At 44.1% G+C, this 19,224-nt stretch overlaps 1 protein-coding gene across 1 annotated transcript; it reads left to right on the forward strand.

Annotated features, from left to right (window-relative positions):
- The first annotated feature begins 228 nt into the window (after window positions 1-228).
- CXCR5 (C-X-C motif chemokine receptor 5) lies at window positions 229-18,421 on the forward strand. Its single transcript, XM_060251639.1, has 2 exons — window positions 229-258; window positions 17,270-18,421. The coding sequence occupies exons 1-2, from the start codon at window positions 229-231 to the stop codon at window positions 18,419-18,421; spliced, it is 1,182 nt and encodes a 393-aa protein (XP_060107622.1).
- Window positions 18,422-19,224: the final 803 nt, after the last annotated feature.

Raw genomic sequence — 19,224 nt, forward strand, 5'->3', positions numbered from 1 at the left:
TGGCTTAATCCCCCCCCCCCCCCACAACATACATACACCTCTGTAGGCTTCATCTGAGCCCTCTAGACAGGAAGAAGCCATTTAAAGAATCAGTCATGTATGGCAGGGTTCAGAAGCCCATTTGCCTTGCAAACCAGGGAAGGAGGCCTCAGGCTGCTGAGGTTTTTTCCCCTGAGAAAGCCCTGCCAGACCAAGGAAGAGGCTGTGGGTGAGGCTGCATCCCAGAGAATGGGGGAGTTCACCATCCCTAGCGACTGGGTGAGTTGGGGCCCTTCTGAGGAAGCTTCCTTGGTGTGGCCAGGGTTGATCTTGTGGGTGTCGGGAAGGGGCAGCCTCTCCGAGGGCCTGAACTCCTGGGTACTTTGGGCGTATTTAAGTTTACAGTCAGGTGGTGGAAGCAGAGCTTGCGGGCAGAAGGTGGCACCGGTGTGTGTGTGATCTTTGTGGATTGTGTTACACTGGGGCCCAGAACTTCACTGCCCCGAAAGGGCAACACTGGGAGAGCCAACCTTTGCCTAAGAAAACGTCTCGTACAACAGAGCCATGGAATGTCTTGCAGCTCCTTAAAGATAGTCACACCAGAATGAACAGGAGGACATCAGTTAATCTTTCTGGTACTGCAGATTTGTTGCTTCCAGCTCTTAGGACTGGGGGAGATGCAGGAGTTTCATGTGGCTCTGGGATCCATCCTCTGGCCTCCCCACTCAGCTTCCAGGCTGTTCCTTCAGCAACTGGGACTTCTTACATCCTTTCCTGGTGCCTGGAAATGCCCTGCCAGAACTGGGTAGTGCAAAACTCATCCCAGCAGGTGCCCAGGCAAGCAGGGTTCTCAGGCTCTTGTGAGGGCTGCAGCCTCAGTTCCACTTCACAGCCCTGGCTCCTTTCCTGCTTCCCTTTCTCTGTGCCCCAAGGGAACAGTGTGGCCACATCCTGGCAGCTGAACTGCCGTGGCGGATGGACACCTTTTAGTCCCCACAGCCTGCTACCTGCAGCCTGGAAATGCCCTCAGAAGGGCAGGTGACTCTTTTACCTTCGCCCAGTTGTGGCTCATCCTGTAACGAGGGCAGAAGCAGCCACACATGGCTGGACTGTGAACTCTACAGCCTTGTGAAGCCCATCCACCTGCCCAGCCACATGGAGCAGAGCAGGGTGCGGAGGTGCAGATGAGCGTGTGTTTGGGACACAACAGGGGTGTTGCTGGAAGTGAATGAGCCCCAAAAGGGCCACACAGAGCAGCTGCAAGCAGCTTTTGGGCGGGTCCCTGGGAGAGGAAGGGGCCATCTGTCACAGTGGTTCTGCAGGCACTTCACAGTTTGTGAAGCTTCCGCTGCAGGCAAGACCACAGCCGCCTCAGTCCCATGGGAGGCAGCTGGCCTGCTTTCTCCCCTCCTCCTCATCCCCCCACTGCCTGGCTCTTCTCTTCCTGCTCCTCCTGGCCCAGTGAGGGCTGGCCGGCCAGGTCCCTCTGGTCCACCCCATGACCCGGCACCCTTTGCTGGGTGGGGACTCCTCTCTCTCCTTGGAGTGCTTTGTGCAGCCAGAATAAACAGGAGCCTCGTGGAGCGAAGCCCACATTCCCCTAATACTCCTCAGGGGCAGCTCAGCTCGGGAGCAAGGAGGGCCGGGGGGCCCTGATGATGCCTCTTGGCAGGGCTGAGGGCTCTATCTGCCATTATGGGATGGAAGCTGAAGGAGAAGGAGACTTCCACGGAGCTCTGAATATAGTGCCCCTAGCCCCATGCTCATGATCCTAAATATTTACTCAGAATTAAATCCCAGTCAACTCAGTGGATTTATTTTGAAAGAACTGCACTGAGGCCTATGGAATCCCTGCTTTGGAGAACTGCTGTGGTCTGCTCCAGAACAGGAGTGAGGGACTCAGTGGTGGAGCATCTGCTTGACCTACAGTTGATCCCAGATTAACAAACCGCCCCCCCCCCCACAGCATCTCCAGCTAGAAGGATCAGGTAGGAGGTGATCCAAAAGACCTCTACCTAAGACCATGAAGAAATGCTGCCAGTCTAAGTAGAAAATACATCCTTTATGAACTTTACATGTGCTCATGGTTCCTCTTGGGACAAGTGGAGACTTGTTTTTTGTTTATTTGTTTTTGCCACAGTGTGACAGAAAGTGTTGGACTGGATGGGCCATTGGCCTGATCCAACATGGCTTCTCTTATGTTCAAATAAGAATGGCCCATCCAGCCCAACACTCTGTCACACAATGGCCAAAAAAAACAGGTGCCATCAGGAGGTCCATCAGTGGGGCCAGGACACTAGAAGCCCTCCCACTGTTGCCTCCCCAGCACCAAGGATACAGAGCATCACTGCCCCAGACAGACAGCTGCAACAATACGCTGTGGCTAATAGCCACTGATGGACCTCTGCTCCAGATGTTGATCCAACCCCTTCTTGAAGCTGTCTATGCTTGTAGCCACTGGTATAACTTGATTCTGGTATAATGCTAGGAGAACTGCATTTTCCTATTCTGTGAAAATTTCAAGGAAGAACAGAAAAATCTTATCTTAATTGTTCTCCTAGCAGATAAATGCCTAGCAGAATAAATGTTCTCCTAACAGATTATAGAAAAGGTAGCTAAATTTTGCTCAGCAACAAAATCTGCCCATGCTTCACAGGAAAAGTAGTTATGTTATTGTATTTTATTAAACTATGTTAATTTTATATTTGCATTTTCTTTTTTTGTTTTATTGATTTTTATGGGATCATAATTGATTGTATAAAGGAAATATTGTTAATTGTTTGTTGCTTAAGTACTCTGGTCACTGACTGTAATAATAACTACTTCTACTTCAAGAGATGGCAGAGTAATACCTAAGCACTTTTGCCCCTCTCTCCACCCTTCCTGGATTGTGCTGTAAATCCAGTTCTTAATCCAGTAGGCGAGATTGCAGTCTACAGGATTATTTTAAAAAACTAACGAAGCTTGTGTGCAGAAAAGAAATTAAGTACAACACTGAGAGGGAAGCCTAACTGGGTAGCATAACCTAATGGTTGGGGGGCTGGGTATGGTGGTTGGAAAGGGTGGGGGAGGCAACACCATCCCTCCCTTAAAAGAACCAAGTAAGACAAATGTACTGAATGAAGGGAAGAGATTCGCTCAAGATCTTACAAGCCCTGTTCACAAGTCACAGTGAAGGCATGTACAGTCTATGTACACTTTGATTATTTTTATGTGTGTTCAGTATTCAGTGCATGTACAGTTGAATGTGTGATTTAAACCTCACATTTGTCCCTATACTGATACCTGTGGGCAAAGCAAAATAAGTACATGCAGGGCTTTTTTGGTAGAAAAAGCCCAGCAGAAGCTCAATTGCATGTTAGGCCGCGCACCCCTGATGTCACCATTGTTTCACACAGGGCTATTTTGTAGAAAAAACATAGCAGGGACTCATTTGCATATCAGGCCACACCCCTGACTCCAAGCCAGCCAGAACTGCGTTCCTGTGCGTTCCTGCTCAAAAGACGCCCTGGGTACATGTACGTATATGCAGGATGCTTGTATGTTCACTGTAACTTGTGAACAGGGCTCGAGTGGTTTTCTGCTAAGAAACTGATTATTTACCAGAGTGTTTTTAGTAGTGCCAAGGGCGGGGATGGGGTTTAAATTAGAGGTAGTTGGCCCTGGCTGCACCCACTCCCCGACTGAAGAACAGTGCACTCCTTATATCTGGCATTGGCTTTTTTAGCTACTGCATCGCACTGCTGATTCATCTTCATTGTATGGTTCACTAAGACCCCTAGATCCTTTTCAGCCATACTACTGCCAAGACAAGTCTCCCACATCCTAAAATTATGCATTTGATTTTTTCTACCTAAATGCTTGCCTAATTATTGACTTACATTGCTTTTGCCAGAGCCTGTAGTCCTTTCTGTTCAAATCAGCAGGAAAGACCATCCACATAAAAAAATAAAAAAGAACATGAGAGAAGCCATGTTGGATCAGGCCATTGGCCCATCCAGTCCAACAATCCGTCACACAGTGGCCAAACAAACAAACAAAAACCCAGGTGCCATCAGGAGGTCCGCCAGTGGGGTCAGGACACTAGAAGCCCTCCCACTGTTGCCCCACCAAGCACCAAGAATACAGAGCATCACTGTCCCAGACAGAGTTCCAACAATATGCCGTGGCTAATAGCCACTGATGGACCTCTGTTCCATATGTTGATCCAATCCCCTCTTGAGGCTGTCTATGCTTGGAGCTGCCACCACCTCCTGTGGCAGTGAATTCCATGTGTTAATCACCCTTTGGGTGAAGGACTTCCTTTTACCTATTCTAACCCGACTGCTCAGCAATTTCATTGAATGCCCATGAGTTCTTGTATTGGGAGAAAGGGAGAAAAGGACTTCTTTCTCTACCTCCTCTACCCCATGCATAATCTTGTAAACCTTTATCATGTCACCCCTCAGTCATTTTTCCAAGCTAAAGAATCATAGAATCATAGAGTTGGAAAGACCTCTAGGGTCATCTTGTCCAACCTCCTGCACAATGTAGGAAACTCACAAATACCTCCCCCCAAATTCACAGGATCTTCATTGCTGTCAGATGGCCATCTATCCTCTGTTTAAAAACCTCCAAGGAAGGAGAGCCCACCACCTCCCGAGGAAGCCTGTTCCACTGAGGAACTGCTCTAACGGTCAGGAAGTTCTTCCTAATGTTGAACCTCTTTTGATTTAATTTCAACTAATTGGTTCTGGTCCTGCCTTATGGGGCTACAGAAAACAATTTAACTTTCCTTCATAGGGAAAGTGATCCAACCCTAGTTGCCCTTTTCTGTACTTTATCCAATGCTATAATATCTTTTTTGAGGTGTGGTGACCAGAATTGCACACAGTACTCCAAATGAGACCGCACCATTGATTTATACAGGGGCATTATGATATTGGCTGATTTGTTTTCAGTTCCCTTCCTAATAATTTCCAGCATAGCGCTGGCCTTTTAAATTGCAATTGCACACTGTCTTGACATTTTCAGTGAGCTATCTACCATGATTCCAAGATCTCTCTCTTGGTCAGTCTTCATCAGTTCGGACCCCATCAACATGTATTCATAGCTAGGATTCTTGGCCCCAATGTGCATTACTTTGCACTTGGCCACATTGAATCTCATTTGCCACATTGACGCCCACTCACCCAGCCTCAACAGATCCCTTTGGAGTGCCTCACAATCCTCTCTGGTTTTCACCACCCTGAACAATTTAGTGTCATCTGCAAACTTAGCCACTTCACTGCTTACTCCCAACTCCAAATCATTAATGAACAAGTTAAAAAGCATTAAACCCAGTACTGAGCCCTGTGGTACCCCACTGCTTACCACCCTCCACTCCGAAAATTGCCCATTTATACTCATTCTGTTTCCTGTTAATTAGCCAGTTTTTGAGCCATGAGGGGACTTGCCTTTTCCCCTATTACTATTGAGCTTACTGAAAGAGCCCCATGGTACAGAGTGGTAAAGCTGCAGTCCTGCAGTCGGAGCCCTCTGCTCACAACCTGAGTTTGATTCCAGGGAAGCTGGTTCAGGTAGCCGGCTCCAGGTTGACTCAGCCTTCCATCCTTCTGAGGTCAGTAAATTGAGCACCCAGCTTGCTGGGGGGGAAGTGTAGATGACTGGGGAAGGCAATGACAAACCACCCCGTAAAAAGTCTGCTGTGAAAACATGAAAGCAACGTCACCTCAGAGTTGAAAATGACTGGTGCTTGCACAGGGGACTACCTTTACCTTTTATTGAGCTTACTTAGGAGCCTTTGATAAAGAACTTTATCAAAAGCTTTCTGGAAGTCAAGGTAAACAACACCTATTGGGTCCCCTTTGTCCACATGTTTGTTCACCCCCTCAAAGAACACTAACAGGTTAGTGAGACAAGATCTTCCCTTACAGAACCCGTGCTAAGTCTTCCACAATAACTTTTGTTCATCAGTAAGCCTACAACCAACTTACCTGGTATTGATGTCAGACTAATTGGCCTATAGTTTCTCAGATCTCTTCTGGAACACTTTTTAAAGATGGGGGTGCCATTAGCTACCTTGCAGTCCTCAGGAAGGCATTCATTTAGGTTTGGCAGTGCATTTCCTTGTGGAATCCATTCTGTCTGGGCTTCAATTAGTGTGGCTCTGAATAGCATCCATGAATCCTCCAGAGAGTTGGGTCTCTTGTGTTTCCCCTTCAGCTTCTTTTTTACTATTCCCCTCATTTTTGTAAAGTTCCTTCTTTTGAAATCATATGTTACAGTTTGGGACTTTAGGAATAACTTTCCATTGACCTGAATGCTGAACTTAATAGCATTGTGGTCAGTGTTCCCAATTGGTGTTTAATAAATACTAAGTGAATTATAGAGAAAGGGCTATTGAAAGATAACTCTTTGTGTAAAAATTTTATAACGGTGAAAAGATATTTAGTAGTTCAACATTAATTGAACTTTTAATGTTAAAGAGGTATTATGATATTGTGATAAAAGTATTAGTAGAACATAGCTATTTGGTAAATATATATATATGAGAGTTAAGATAAGACTAAGATAGGGGGAACTCTGGAACTGAATTAATAATTATGAGCGTTGTGTTTAATAAGTGCTAAGTGATTATCAGAGGAAAGGTTAGTGAATGATAATTTTTTTTTTCTTTCTAAAGATTTTATAATTGTGAATTTACCTTTAATATGCTTTTCATTTGTTTTAAGTACCGGCGGAGGTCATGAATAAGAGTGGGGGGAGGGAAATATGTAATGTATTGGAGAAGTATATTTGAATTTGAATAGATGAGTAGATGAATTTATTCCAATATATTGCAAAATAAAAAGTTTGGTTACCCAATTGGTGTTAACAGCACATTTCTCACCAGAACTAAATCTGAGATCACTACCCCTCTGGTTGGCTCTGTGACCAATTGTTCCAATGCACAATCATTCGTGATGCCATTTCTACAGCATGAGTCGAACACACATTTGCCCAGTCAATGTAAGGGTAGTTGAAGTCTCCCATTATGTGCTTCAGTCACCTCCCTTATTTCCTTCTTTATTGCAAGATCAACTTAAGAACATAAGAACTAAGAGAAGCCATGTTGGATCAGGGCAATGGCCCATCCAGTCCAACATTCTGTGTCACACAGTGGCCAAAAAATACACACACACTGTAGCTAATAGCCACTGATGGACTTCTGCTCCATATTTTTATCTGACCCCCTCTTGAAGCTGGCTATGCTTGTAGCTGCTACCACATCCTGTGGCAGTGAATTCCACATGTTAATCACCCTTTGGGTGAAGAAGTACCTCCTTTTATCCATTCTAACCCGACTGCTCAGCAATTTCATCGAATGCCCACGAGTTCTTGTATTGTGAGAAAGGGAGAAAAGTACTTCTTTCTCTACTTTCTCCATCCCATGCATAATCTTGTAAACCTCTATCATGTCACCCCGCAGTTGACGTTTCTCCAAGCTAAAGAGCCCCAAGTGTTTTAACCTTTCTTCATAGGACTTCTGGGGGAGGAAAATGCCGAGCTGAACTGCTTCTCATAACGGGAGCAGGCTGGAACCTCTGTTCAGGGTAGTGGAAGGCAAATTAATGCCTACTGCCTACTTTTCTCAGTTAGAGATTAGTCCAAGATATGCACAAGAAACTTTGAGGAGATTTACCTTGGCTAAAAGGGAGTCCCGGGGGGGCTCCTTTGAGGGGTCTTCGGAGAAGAGTTGCATTTTCATCATCTGCAGAAGTTCTCAGAGTCATTTATTTGACATAAGCACAACAGAATCCTAACCTTCTTGGACTTTGCTAAACATCTAAAGCTACACAAGACTGGTGTGGATCTGGATAATTGGCAGAAAAGGTACAGATTACTATCTTTCATTCCGGGAGTATTTACAGTTAAACAGAATAAATTCAGAAGGTGGGAAATGGAAATCTAGAAAGCTTGGAAGAAGATAGGAGAAAGAGGTGAAATTTGGACTTTGTAAATGTAAAGGACAGTGCCAAAAAAGTGGAAAGGAATTTATTGTTTGGTCTACTTGCGGTTTTGAAAAAAAGAGCACCATCGTCACAGACCTGCAGCATATACAATCAACACAGGAAGTACGTCAAGCATCGTGAGATCTCTTTAGCAGTGAAAATGAGATTTGGTGGCAAGTAAAGCAGGAAGTAGCAGATGAAAAGCCTACTCTAGGACTATAATACCATTGAGAAACATCGGTGGCCATTGCTTGGAGGTCAAAATTAAAATAATGTTTTTAAAGTGTTCGGGACATTAAAAATTGTTGGAATTAATTGAGATGATGACAAGAAGTTAAATACTATTGGACATATTGTTTGTAATGGACTTTAGAAGCCTTTAAAAGAAAAAGGGGGAAAAGTTGCAGAGAGAAGCAAAAAGTCGTGATTGCCATTTTGAAGGATTTAAAAATTTTAAAAATTAATATCTCAGCCTGGGAAGCTCTGAGGACGGCGAAATTAGGCTTGTTATAAAAAGCAAACTCTAATCTTTTGAATCTGATAGTTAAATTTGAAATTGGTGAGATCAAAATGTTCTGTGTTTTTAAATGTCAGAACACAAGCAAACCCGTACAAGGGCTACTTCATTGGAGAAAATGCAGGATCAATTAGAGGCAATGGAGGCCAGAATGATGAAAGGCATGAGAGAGATGATAACTGCAAAAAAAAAAGAAATTATTGAAGAGATTAAAAAAGATATGGAAGATCTCAGAATGGAAACAGAGGAAACATATAAGAAAGTGCAGGAGGTAGAAGGGAGAATGAAAGTACATGATTCCACCTTGTTGAAAATGCAAGAAAAAGTGACAATCCATGACTGCAAATTGATGGAGACTCAGATACGTCTGAGAGGAGTACCTGAAAAGGAAGATGGTAATTTGAAAGAATATATAAAAATAATTGCAGAATTTTTGGAGGAAGATCCTGAAGAGACTAAAAATATGTATGACTATATGTATAGGGTGAACTCACTCTATGCCAAGAAAAATAATTTACCAAGAGATGTTGTCATAAGATACATGACAAAAGAAATGGTGGGAAAGATCATGAATAAAAACTTTGAAAAGACATTGATAGTGGGAGGCAGCAGAGTAAGAATTATGAAGGAGTTGCCAAGGCAAGTGATAAATGATAGAAGAACATATAAAAAACTGACAGAAAAATTACAGGACAATGAAATGAGGTTTAGGTGGATAATACCTGAATGTTTGAGCTTTGAACTTCGGGGGAAAAGAATCACAATTACAAATGCACAGGAACTGCGTAGATTTTATGAAGAACATAAAGAATTTGCACCTTGATGGATTACAAATTATTGCCTTGGAATGTAAATGGACTAAATTCACCACAAAAAAGAAGGGCAACATTTAATTGGATTAAAAAGCAAAATTGTTATATAGTTTGTTTACAAGAAGTGCATATTAAACAAAAGGATTACAAATTTTTATGGAATAAACAATTGGGGTTAGAATTTTGTTCATTGGCTGAACAGAAGAAAAGGGGAGTGATTTTTTTATATTAAACAAGAATTGGAGCCAAAATTAGTGTTTAAAGATAAAGATGGAAGGTTTGTAGCAGTAGAAATAATATTAAATGCAAAAAACCCCCCGTTGTTATTGGGACTGTATGCACCTAATGGTGCAAAGGATGCTTTTTAAAAAGACATTATACAACAATTTGATGAACTGACTTATGACCAAGTTTTGATAATGGGAGATTTTAATGGAACAATTAAGAACTCTCTGGATAGGTCGGGGGGGGGGGAATAACAAAGAAGGAAAATTGCCAAAGTCTTTTTTTGAATTGGTCAAACAAGAAAATTTGGAGGACATATGGAGGAAATTTAACCCTGAAGTGCGGGACTATACCTTTTTTTTTCAGCAAGACATAAAACTTTTCTAGAATTGACATGTTGTGGGGCACTAAAGATTTAGGTCTTATAACAAGGAAAATAGAGATTTTACCTAAAATTGGGGCTGACCATAACCCAATAATGTGGATTACAAAATTGTCTAAGAAGTTGAGAAGATGGAGATTGAATGAAGACTTACTAAAGAATAAAGAAATAGTGACATACCTAGAAAATGAAACTAAAACTTTATTTCAAATGAATGACAAAGAGGATATAGAATTTCAGATGGTCTGGGATGCCTATAAAGCAGTAATGAGAGGAATATTGATTACCTTGAATAATAAAGATAAGAGAGCAAAAGAAAAACAGTTGTTGGACATTCAAAATGAAACAAAGAAAAAAGAAGGGGAGTTGAGAAAAAGGCCAGAGAAAAAGAAAATTATAAGGGAAATCACAATATTACAAACGCAAATAAGACATTTGTTAAATAAAGAATTGGAATGGAATTTGAAAAGACTGCAGCAGAAATCTTTTGAGGGAGCAAATAAACCTAGAAAGTATTTGACTTGGCAACTGAAGAAAAAGAGAGAAAATAAAATTATTAATAAAATTGCGGTAGATGGAAGAGAGGTGGTTAGCCAAAAGGGAATAAAAAGAGAATTTTTAAAGTATTATGCCAAGTTGTTTAAAGGTGTCAAAATAAATAAAGAAAAGATGGATGAGTATCTACAAAAGATAAAAATAGAACCCTTAACAGAAAATATGCGAAAAGTTTTGAATGATCCAATTGAAAAAATAGAAATTGAAGCTTCAGTTAATGCAATGGAAAGGCACCTGGGCCAGATGGATATACAGCTAAATATTTTAAAACCTTTAAAGATGAGTTAACACCAAAATTGCAGAAGTTGATGAACATGGTAAGAATAAAAGGGAAAATACCAAACACATGGAAGGAAGCTGTTATTTCATTGATACCAAAGGAAGATAGAGATGTCACGAATGTAAAAAATTATAGACCAATTTCGTTATTAAATAATGACTATAAAATATATACAAGAATCTTGGCAGAACGGCTTAAACAACATTTGATAAATTTTATAAAGGAAGATCAAGTGGGGTTTCTTCCCAAAAGGCAAATAAGAGACAATATCAGAACTGTTGTAAATATTGTAGAATATTATGAAAGACATCCAGAAAAGGAAGTAGCATTATTCTTTGAGGATGCAGAGAAAGCATTTGACAATTTAAACTGGGACTTTATGTTTGAAGTAATGGAGAAAATGGAGTTGGGAGAAAGCTTTATAAGAATGATAAAAGCAATATACACTGAACAACATGCAAGGCTATGTATAAACGCAGACCTTACAGAAGATATGATAATTAGCAAAGGTACAAGACAAGGTTAAACATATGAAGCTGCCTTATACTGAATCAGACCCACGGTCCATCAAAGTCAGTATTGTCTTCTCAGACTGGCAGCGGCTCTCCAGGGTCTCAAGCGGAGGTTTTTCACACCTGTTTGCCTGGACCCTTTTTTGGAGATGCCAGGGATTGAACCTGGGACCTTCTGCTTCCCAAGCAGATGCTCTACCACTGAGCCACCGTCCCTCCCCTTTGTCCGCTTTCCCCATTGTTGTTTATAATGACTCTTGAAATATTACTGATGCAGATCCAAGAAGATAAAGAAATAGAAGGATTAAAAATAAAAGGATTTACTTACAAATATAGAGCATTTGCAGATGATATAATGTTTATAAATGAAAACTCCATACAAGTCACACCTTTGTTGTTAGCCAAAATACAAGAATATGGGGAGTTGGCGGGACTTTGTATTAATAAAGAAAAATAAAAATTTCTATGTAAAAATATGCAAATAAATAAGCAACAAGAATTACAGAGACTAACGGGCTGTGAAGTCACCTTCAAGGTAAAATATTTGGGTGTGGAGATAACAATGAAGAATATTGATCTATTTAAAAATAATTATGAGAAGCTATGGCGTAAAATGGATGAAGATATGTTAAAATGGAACAAACTTAATTTGTCATTGCTGGGTAGAATAGCTGCAATTGAAATGAATATTCTACCAAGAATAATGTATTTGTTTCAACCTATTCCCATTGTGAAAGAAAGTAAACAATTTGATAAATGGCGAAGAAAAATTGCAGAATTTGTGTGGGCTGGGAAGAAACCAAGGATCAACATGAAAATTTTGACAGATGCAAAAGAGAGAGGTGGATTTCAACTACCAAATTTAAAATTATATCAGGAAGCAGTTTGTTTAATGTGGATAAAAGAATGGATAACGCTGTTAAAAAACTCTTAGTGCTGGAAGGTCACGGAAATAAAATTTAGCTGGCACGCGTACTTGTATTATGGAAAAAAGAAGATGGACAGTTTTTTCTCTCACCATTATATAAGAAATAATTTGCTAAATACATGGATGAAATACAAGAAATATGGGGATGAGAGAAAACTGTTATGGATAGTGCCAGCTGAAAATAAAAATAACGGCTGAGATAGGTGAAGAAAAGTGGTTGCCATATAATCAATTATTAAAAATACAAAATGGCAAAATAGAACTGAAAACTGCTGAAGAGTTGAATAATAAATATGATTGGTTCCAAATGCAACAAATGGTGGATAATGATATCAAAACTGAAGGAATAAGAAAAGAAGGAATAAGAAAAGGATATCAAAACTGAAGGAATAAGAAAAGAACAAACAGAAATGGAAAAAGTTCTGCTTGCAGATAATGAAAAGTTAATTTCAAAAATATATAAATTACTGTTAAAATGGTCTACGGAGGATGAAGTAGTGAAATCTCAAATGATTAAATGGGCAATTAATGTAAAAGAAATACAGATGGAAACTTGGGAACACTTGTGGAAGAATTCTATGAAGCTTTCGACATGTAATAGTATTAAAGAGAACTGTTTCAAAATGATGTATAGATGGTATATGACTCCTAAAAAATTGGCAAAGATGAACAATAAGATGCCAGATAGATGTTGGATTGTAAAAAACATGAAGGTTCTTTCTACCATATGTGGTGAACTTGTGAAAGGGCAAAAAAGTATTGGCAGATGATTCAGCAAGAAATTTCTAAGATCTTGGGATATGAATTTAAGTTGCAGAGACTATTCTGTTGGGATTACAAATCAAAAAATTTCCAAAAGAAGATAGAACTGTAATTTGGTACTTGCTGTCAGCTGCTAGGACATTATATGCGCAGTTGTGGAAGCAAGAAAAAATACCAGAGAAATAGGATTGGATTATAAAAGTTATGACATGGAGTGAAATGGACAAATTAACAAGAATATCAAGAAACTATGATTTAGAAGTTTTTAAGATGGAGTGGGAAAAGTTTAGAAGATATGTAGAAAAAGAGTGGAAAATAAAAGGACATTGGACAATTTTTGATAATGATTAAGTTTTAGAAAGAAGAAGAATATAAGTTTTTGTTTTAATACTTAAGGGTACGTTTAAATATTAGCATTTTAAGTAAATAACACCGGCGGAGGTCAAGTAACGGGGGGGAGGGGTGGGTAGAAAGTAATATATGGGGTAGATAAAAGAAGTTATTAACATGTAAGAAATAGATTTGTTACCATATGTTACCAATAAAATTGTTTTAACATGAACCTTTCTTCATAGGGAAAGTGTTCCAAACTTTTAATCATTCTAGTTGCCCTTTTCTGCACTTTTTCCAATGCTATAATATCCTTTTTGAGGTGTGGAGACCAGAACTGCACACAGTACTCCAAATGAGACCGCACCATCGATTTATACAGGGGCATTATGATACTGGCTGATTTGTTTTCAATTCCCTTCCTAATAATTCCCAACATGGTGTTGGCCTTTTTTATTGCAATCCCACACTGTCTTGACATTTTCAGTGAGTTATCTACCACGACCCCAAGATCTCTCTCTTGGTCAGTCTCTGCCAGTTCACACCCCATCAACTTGTATTTGTAGCTGGGAATCTTGGCCCCAATGTGCATTACTTTGTACTTGGCCACATTGAACCTCATCTGCCACGTTGACGCCCACTCACCCAGCCTCAACAGATCCCTTTGGAGTGCCTCACAATCCTCTCTGGTTCTCACCACCCTGAACAATTTAGTGTTGTCTGCAAACTTGGCCACTTCACTGCTTACTCTGAACTCCAAATAATTTATGAACAAGTTAAAGAGCATGGGACCCAGTACTGAGCCCTGCGGTACTCCCCTGCTTACCGTCCTCCACTGCGAAGACTGCCCATTTATACTCACTCTCTGCTTCTTATTAATTAGCCAGTTTTTGATCCACAAGAGGACCTGTCCTTTTACTCCATGATTCTCGAGCTTACTAAGGAGCCTTTGATGAGGAACTTTATCAAAAGCTTTCTGGAAGTCAAGGTAAACAATATCTATCGGGTCTCCTTTGTCCACGTTTGTTCACCCCCTCAAAGAAATGTAACAGGTTAGTGAGGCAAGATCTCCCCTTACAGAACCCATGCTGAGTCTTCCTCAATAACTCATGTTCATCAATGTGCCTACTCATTCTGTCCTTGATAATGATTTCTACCAACTTTCCCGGTATTGAAATCAGATTGAGTGGCCTGTAGTTTCCCGGATCTCCTCTGGAACCCTTTTTAAAGATGGGGGTGAATTTTGCTACCTTCCAATCCTCAGGAACGGAGGCAGATTTCAATTAAAGATTACATATTTTCATCAGATCCACAAGTTCAACTGAGTTCTTTCAGAACTCTTGGATATATGCCATCCAGACCTGGTGACTTATTAGTTTTTAATTCGTCTATCAGTTGTACGACCTCTTCTGTCACCTCAATCTGACTCAGGTCTTTCAACACCCCTTCCAATATAAGTGGTTCTGGAGCAGGCAAACACTTCTCATCTTCCACAGTGAAGACAGAGGCAAAAAATACATTCAGCTTCTCAGCCATTTCCCTATCCTCCTTCAGTAATCTTTTGACCCTTTGGTCATCCAAGGGCCCCACTGCCTCTCTGGCTGGTTTCCTGCTTCTAATATATTTGAAGAATTTTTTTATTGTTGGTCTTTATGTTTTTTGCAATATGCTCCTCATAGTCCCTTTTTGCCTGCCTGATCACAGTCTTGCATTTGATTTGCCATATCCTGTGTTCCCTTTTATTAATCTCATTTGGACTAGCTTTCCAGGGTTCAAGGGTTTGATCAGGTGGGCACACGCCCACTTTTAAGTAACCTTTAGAGCCCAGTATTCCCACCCCCCTTGCTTCTTTCTTTCTCATGTCCTGAGTTTAAATAAGATTCGTTCTCCCTCCTGCCTTGGGATGATCTTATTGCCTTTCCTGCTTCTCCCTCTGTTCCCTTTGGGTGTGGCCCACTAACAGAGTGTGAGGTAGTCACAGTCAGTCGCAGCTCTTGAAAGAGCTGTTTTTTCAAGAACAATTTTGTCAGAGCTCTCTCAGCCCCACCTACCTCACAAGCTGTCTGTTGTGGGGAGGGGAAAGGAAAGGGATTGTAAGCTACTCTGAAACGCTGAGTGAAGGGTGGGGTATAAATCCAGTCTCTCCTCTTCCCACCACCACCATTGTCCTACTTCAGCCAGAGTCGTAAGCATAACCAAGAGCCAGAGTGTTCTGTGATGGAGCTTGATGGCTCTTCCCTCCTTCCTTTCTACCAGCTATTGGTTTCCAGCTGGTTCTTCCTGTTCATGAGTAGAGTGAGGTCCCAGTGACTGAAATACTGGGGGGTATTTCTCCTTGGACACTAAGCACCAGCAACCTTGTTCCCTTCTGGTTCAAGTGAAGTCTGTCTCTTTTTGAACAGGTTTGGTATCCCAGAACGTTCCCCAGCACCAAACAAATCAAAAGCCTTGACCCCAGAACTACTTTCTCACCCACTCACGGAGACCCCTAATCCACACATCTTCAAGACTATTGTGAGTGAGGGCAAGTAGGTGCTTGCCATACCAGGAATTTAGCCCTCGAGCTGGAATTTAGCCCTCGAGCAATAGCAATGGAACTTTGCAGCAGTTTGGCTCTTGCAAATAGCTTGTTCTGTTAAAGGTTTTCTCCTGATGTCCCTGGTGGTTACAATAATGTTGCTGCTGATTTTGTACCATCTGTCTGGCCTCCTCTTCAGGCAGCTGAATAGTTGGGGGGTGAGGTCTGCAAAACTAATCTTCTGAGGGGAAGGGGCACATTTTGCCTGCAGAAGACTGAGGGGAACAAGACTACTCTTCGTATCTGGATGAGCTGCCCCACGGAGGAGGGAAGGACTCGTTCCCTCCTCCGTGGGAAGAGGGAGGGATGGAGGGATAGATAGATAGATAGATAGATAGACAGACAGACAGACAGACAGACAGACAGACAGACAGACAGACAGACAGACAGACAGACAGATAGATAGATAGATAGGGCTTAATACCTGGATGGCTGAGGCCGCAAAGACATCTGACTGTCCTCAACCAGGGCCAGGGTCTTCTCAGCCCTGGCCCCAACCTGATAGAACTCTCTGCTGAATACCATCAGGGCCCGGTGGGATCTTTTGCAATTCTTCAGGGCCTGCAAGGCAGAGATATTCTGCCAGGCTTTGGGTTGAGGGCAGTGACGGGTCCCATCTTGGCTGCACCCTCTTCTGATCTCCACTTTTGTCTTGCCCCTCTTTCCCCCCTGCCCTTGAAGTCTGCAACTGTAATAACTGGATTTCACCATCTGATGTTAGATTTGGATACAAATGACATTTTAGTTGACTATTTTTATTCTTATTGTCTATTGCCCAGAGCCCTGCTGTAGCAGAGATGGGATGATTCATAAATCCAGTAATAAATACATAAATGGCTTGGGGTCAGCAGAATGTTTTACCTCCACAAGAGCTTAAGAACATCAGAAGAGCCCTGCTGGGTCAGACCAGTGAGAGGGTCTATCTAGTGCAGCATGCTTTGCCCCACAGTGTCTCTGGAGGTCCAACAGCAGGTCCCCTGGGATGCAGAGACTGCCTGCCTCTGGGCGTGGGGTTCCCTTCAGTCGCCAGGGCTAGTAGCCACTTTCCTCCATTAATCTGTCTAATCCCCTTCTAGACTGTTTATTCTTCCTGTGGCCACGACATCATCCGGCAGCAAATTCTGCGTTTTAATCACTCTCTGTGCAAAGTAGTATTTCCTTTTGTCCATCCTGAGCCTCCTGCTCATCAGCTTCATGGGATGCCCCCCTTGAGCTCTAGTATTTGGGGAGAGGGAGGACATTTTGTTAAGCTCTTTCCACCTCATGCGCAATTTTATAAACGCCTGAACTTTTATAATAGCGGATCCTTCTGCCATCGTAGGGAGGCAAGAGATAGCATCAGTGCTGCCAGGATCACAGAAGACATCCGTTTGTCTCCCTGCTCTGTAGTCACCTTGCCCTGTAAAGTCTTACTCAATCCATCAATCTCTCCCCAGGCCTGGAATTACAGCACCTCAGACAACATCTCTGCCTATGACGACGACTACCTGTGCTCCGAGACGGAGGACGGCACCAGACACCCCCTGAAGAAGCTCTTCCTTCCCTTGATCTACCTGGTGATCTTCACACTCGGGGGACTGGGCAACATCCTGGTGCTGGTGATTCTGCGGCGCTATCGCCACAGCCACACCTCCACGGAGCAGTTCCTCTTCCACCTGGCCTTGGCCAACGTGCTGCTGGTGCTCACCTTCCCCTTTGGGGTGGTGCAGTGCCTGGCAGGCTGGGTGTTTGAGACAGCCTTCTGCAAGGTGATCAGCGCTATCAACAGGATCAGCTTCTACAGCAGCAGCCTGCTGCTGGGCTGCGTCAGCGTGGACCGCTACTTGGCTGTGGTGCATGCAGTGAGGACCTTCCAGAAACGGCGGGGCCTGTCTGTCCACCTGACGTGCCTGGGGATCTGGCTCCTCTCCCTCCTGTTGACGCTGCCGGACCTGCTCTTCACAGAGGTCTGGCAGGACAGCAGCAACAGCAGCATCTGCCACTTCCAGAAGGACGGGATCCACGGCAGCAACGCGTGGCTGGCGACTCGCTTCCTCTATCACATCGTGGGCTTCTTCCTGCCCTCGGGGGTCATGTGCTACTGCTACGCGGCAATCGTGCGGGTCCTGTGCCAGTCCCAGCGCTGGCAGAGGCGGAAGGCCGTCAAAGTGGCCATTTCGGTGACTGGGGTCTTCCTGCTCTGTTGGAGCCCATACCACCTGGTGATCTTCCTGGACACCCTCACCAAACTGGAGCCCGGGGGCTGCAGCCTGCCCTGGTTGGCCACAGCCACAGTCGTGAGTGAGATGATCGGCTACAGCCACTGCTGCCTCAACCCCCTCCTCTATGCTTTTGTGGGCGTCAGGTTCCGCCGGGACGCCTACCGCCTGCTGCGTGACCTGCACTGCCTGAGTCCAGCTGCTCTGCAGGACCTCTGGGGGACGGAGAGCACCACTGAGACGGAGACCCCCCAGCCCCTGGTGTGGCAGCTCTCTGCACCTGGCTCTCTGCCTCTCCAGGCCACGGCTCCAGAGCCCCCTGCTGCCTTCTCCCCTCACCATGACCCCCCCAGCCCCGGGCACTGCACCCCTCTGCACCCGGCTCTCTAAGCCATGTCTCTGGAGCCCACTGCTGCCTTCTCCCCCCAGCCCTGGGCACTGCACCCCTCTGCACCCGGCTCTCTAAGCCATGTCTCTGGAGCCCACTGCTGCCTTCTCCCCCCAGCCCTGGGCACTGCACCCCTCTGCACCCGGCTCTCTGCCTCTCCAGGCCACGGCTCCAGAGCCCCCTGCTGCCTTCTCCCCTCATCATGACCCCCCCCCCAGCCCCTGGCACTGCAGCCCTCTGTACCCGGCTCTCCAGGCCATGACTCTGGAGCCCACTGCTGCCTTCTCCCCCCAGCCCTGGGCACTGCACCCCTCTGCACCCGGCTCTCTAAGCCATGTCTCTGGAGCCCCCTGCTGCCTTCTCCCCTCACCATGACGCCCCCCCCAGCCCCTGGCACTGCAGCCCTCTGTACCCGGCTCTCCAGGCCATGACTCTGGAGCCCACTGCTGCCTTCTCCCCCCAGCCCTGGGCACTGCACCCCTCTGCACCCGGCTCTCTGCCTCTCCAGGCCATGGCTCCAGAGCCCCCTGCTGCCTTCTCCCCTCACCATGACCCCCCCCAGCCCCAGGCACTGCACCCGGCTCTCTAAGCCATGTCTCTGGAGCCCACTGCTGCCTTCTCCCCCCACCACGACCCCCCAGCCCCTGGCACTGCAGCCCTCTGTACCTGGCTCTCCAGGCTATGTCTCTGGAGCCCACTGCTGCCTTCTCCCCCCACCATGACCCCCCAGCCCCTGGCACTGCAGCCCTCTGCACCTGGCTCTCCAGGCCATGTCTCTGGAGCCCACTGCTTTCTCCCCCCACCA

The sequence above is a fragment of the Heteronotia binoei genome, chromosome 12 (assembly GCF_032191835.1).
Source record: "Heteronotia binoei isolate CCM8104 ecotype False Entrance Well chromosome 12, APGP_CSIRO_Hbin_v1, whole genome shotgun sequence".
Lineage (NCBI taxonomy): Eukaryota > Metazoa > Chordata > Lepidosauria > Squamata > Gekkonidae > Heteronotia > Heteronotia binoei.

Coding starts and splice junctions, on each gene's coding strand:
- CXCR5 (XM_060251639.1), top strand. CDS start 229: ATGGGGGAGTTCACCATCCCTAGCGACTGG. Junction 259..17,269: donor TCACCATCCCTAGCGACTGG/GTGAGTTGGGGC, acceptor ATCTCTCCCCAG/GCCTGGAATTACAGCACCTC.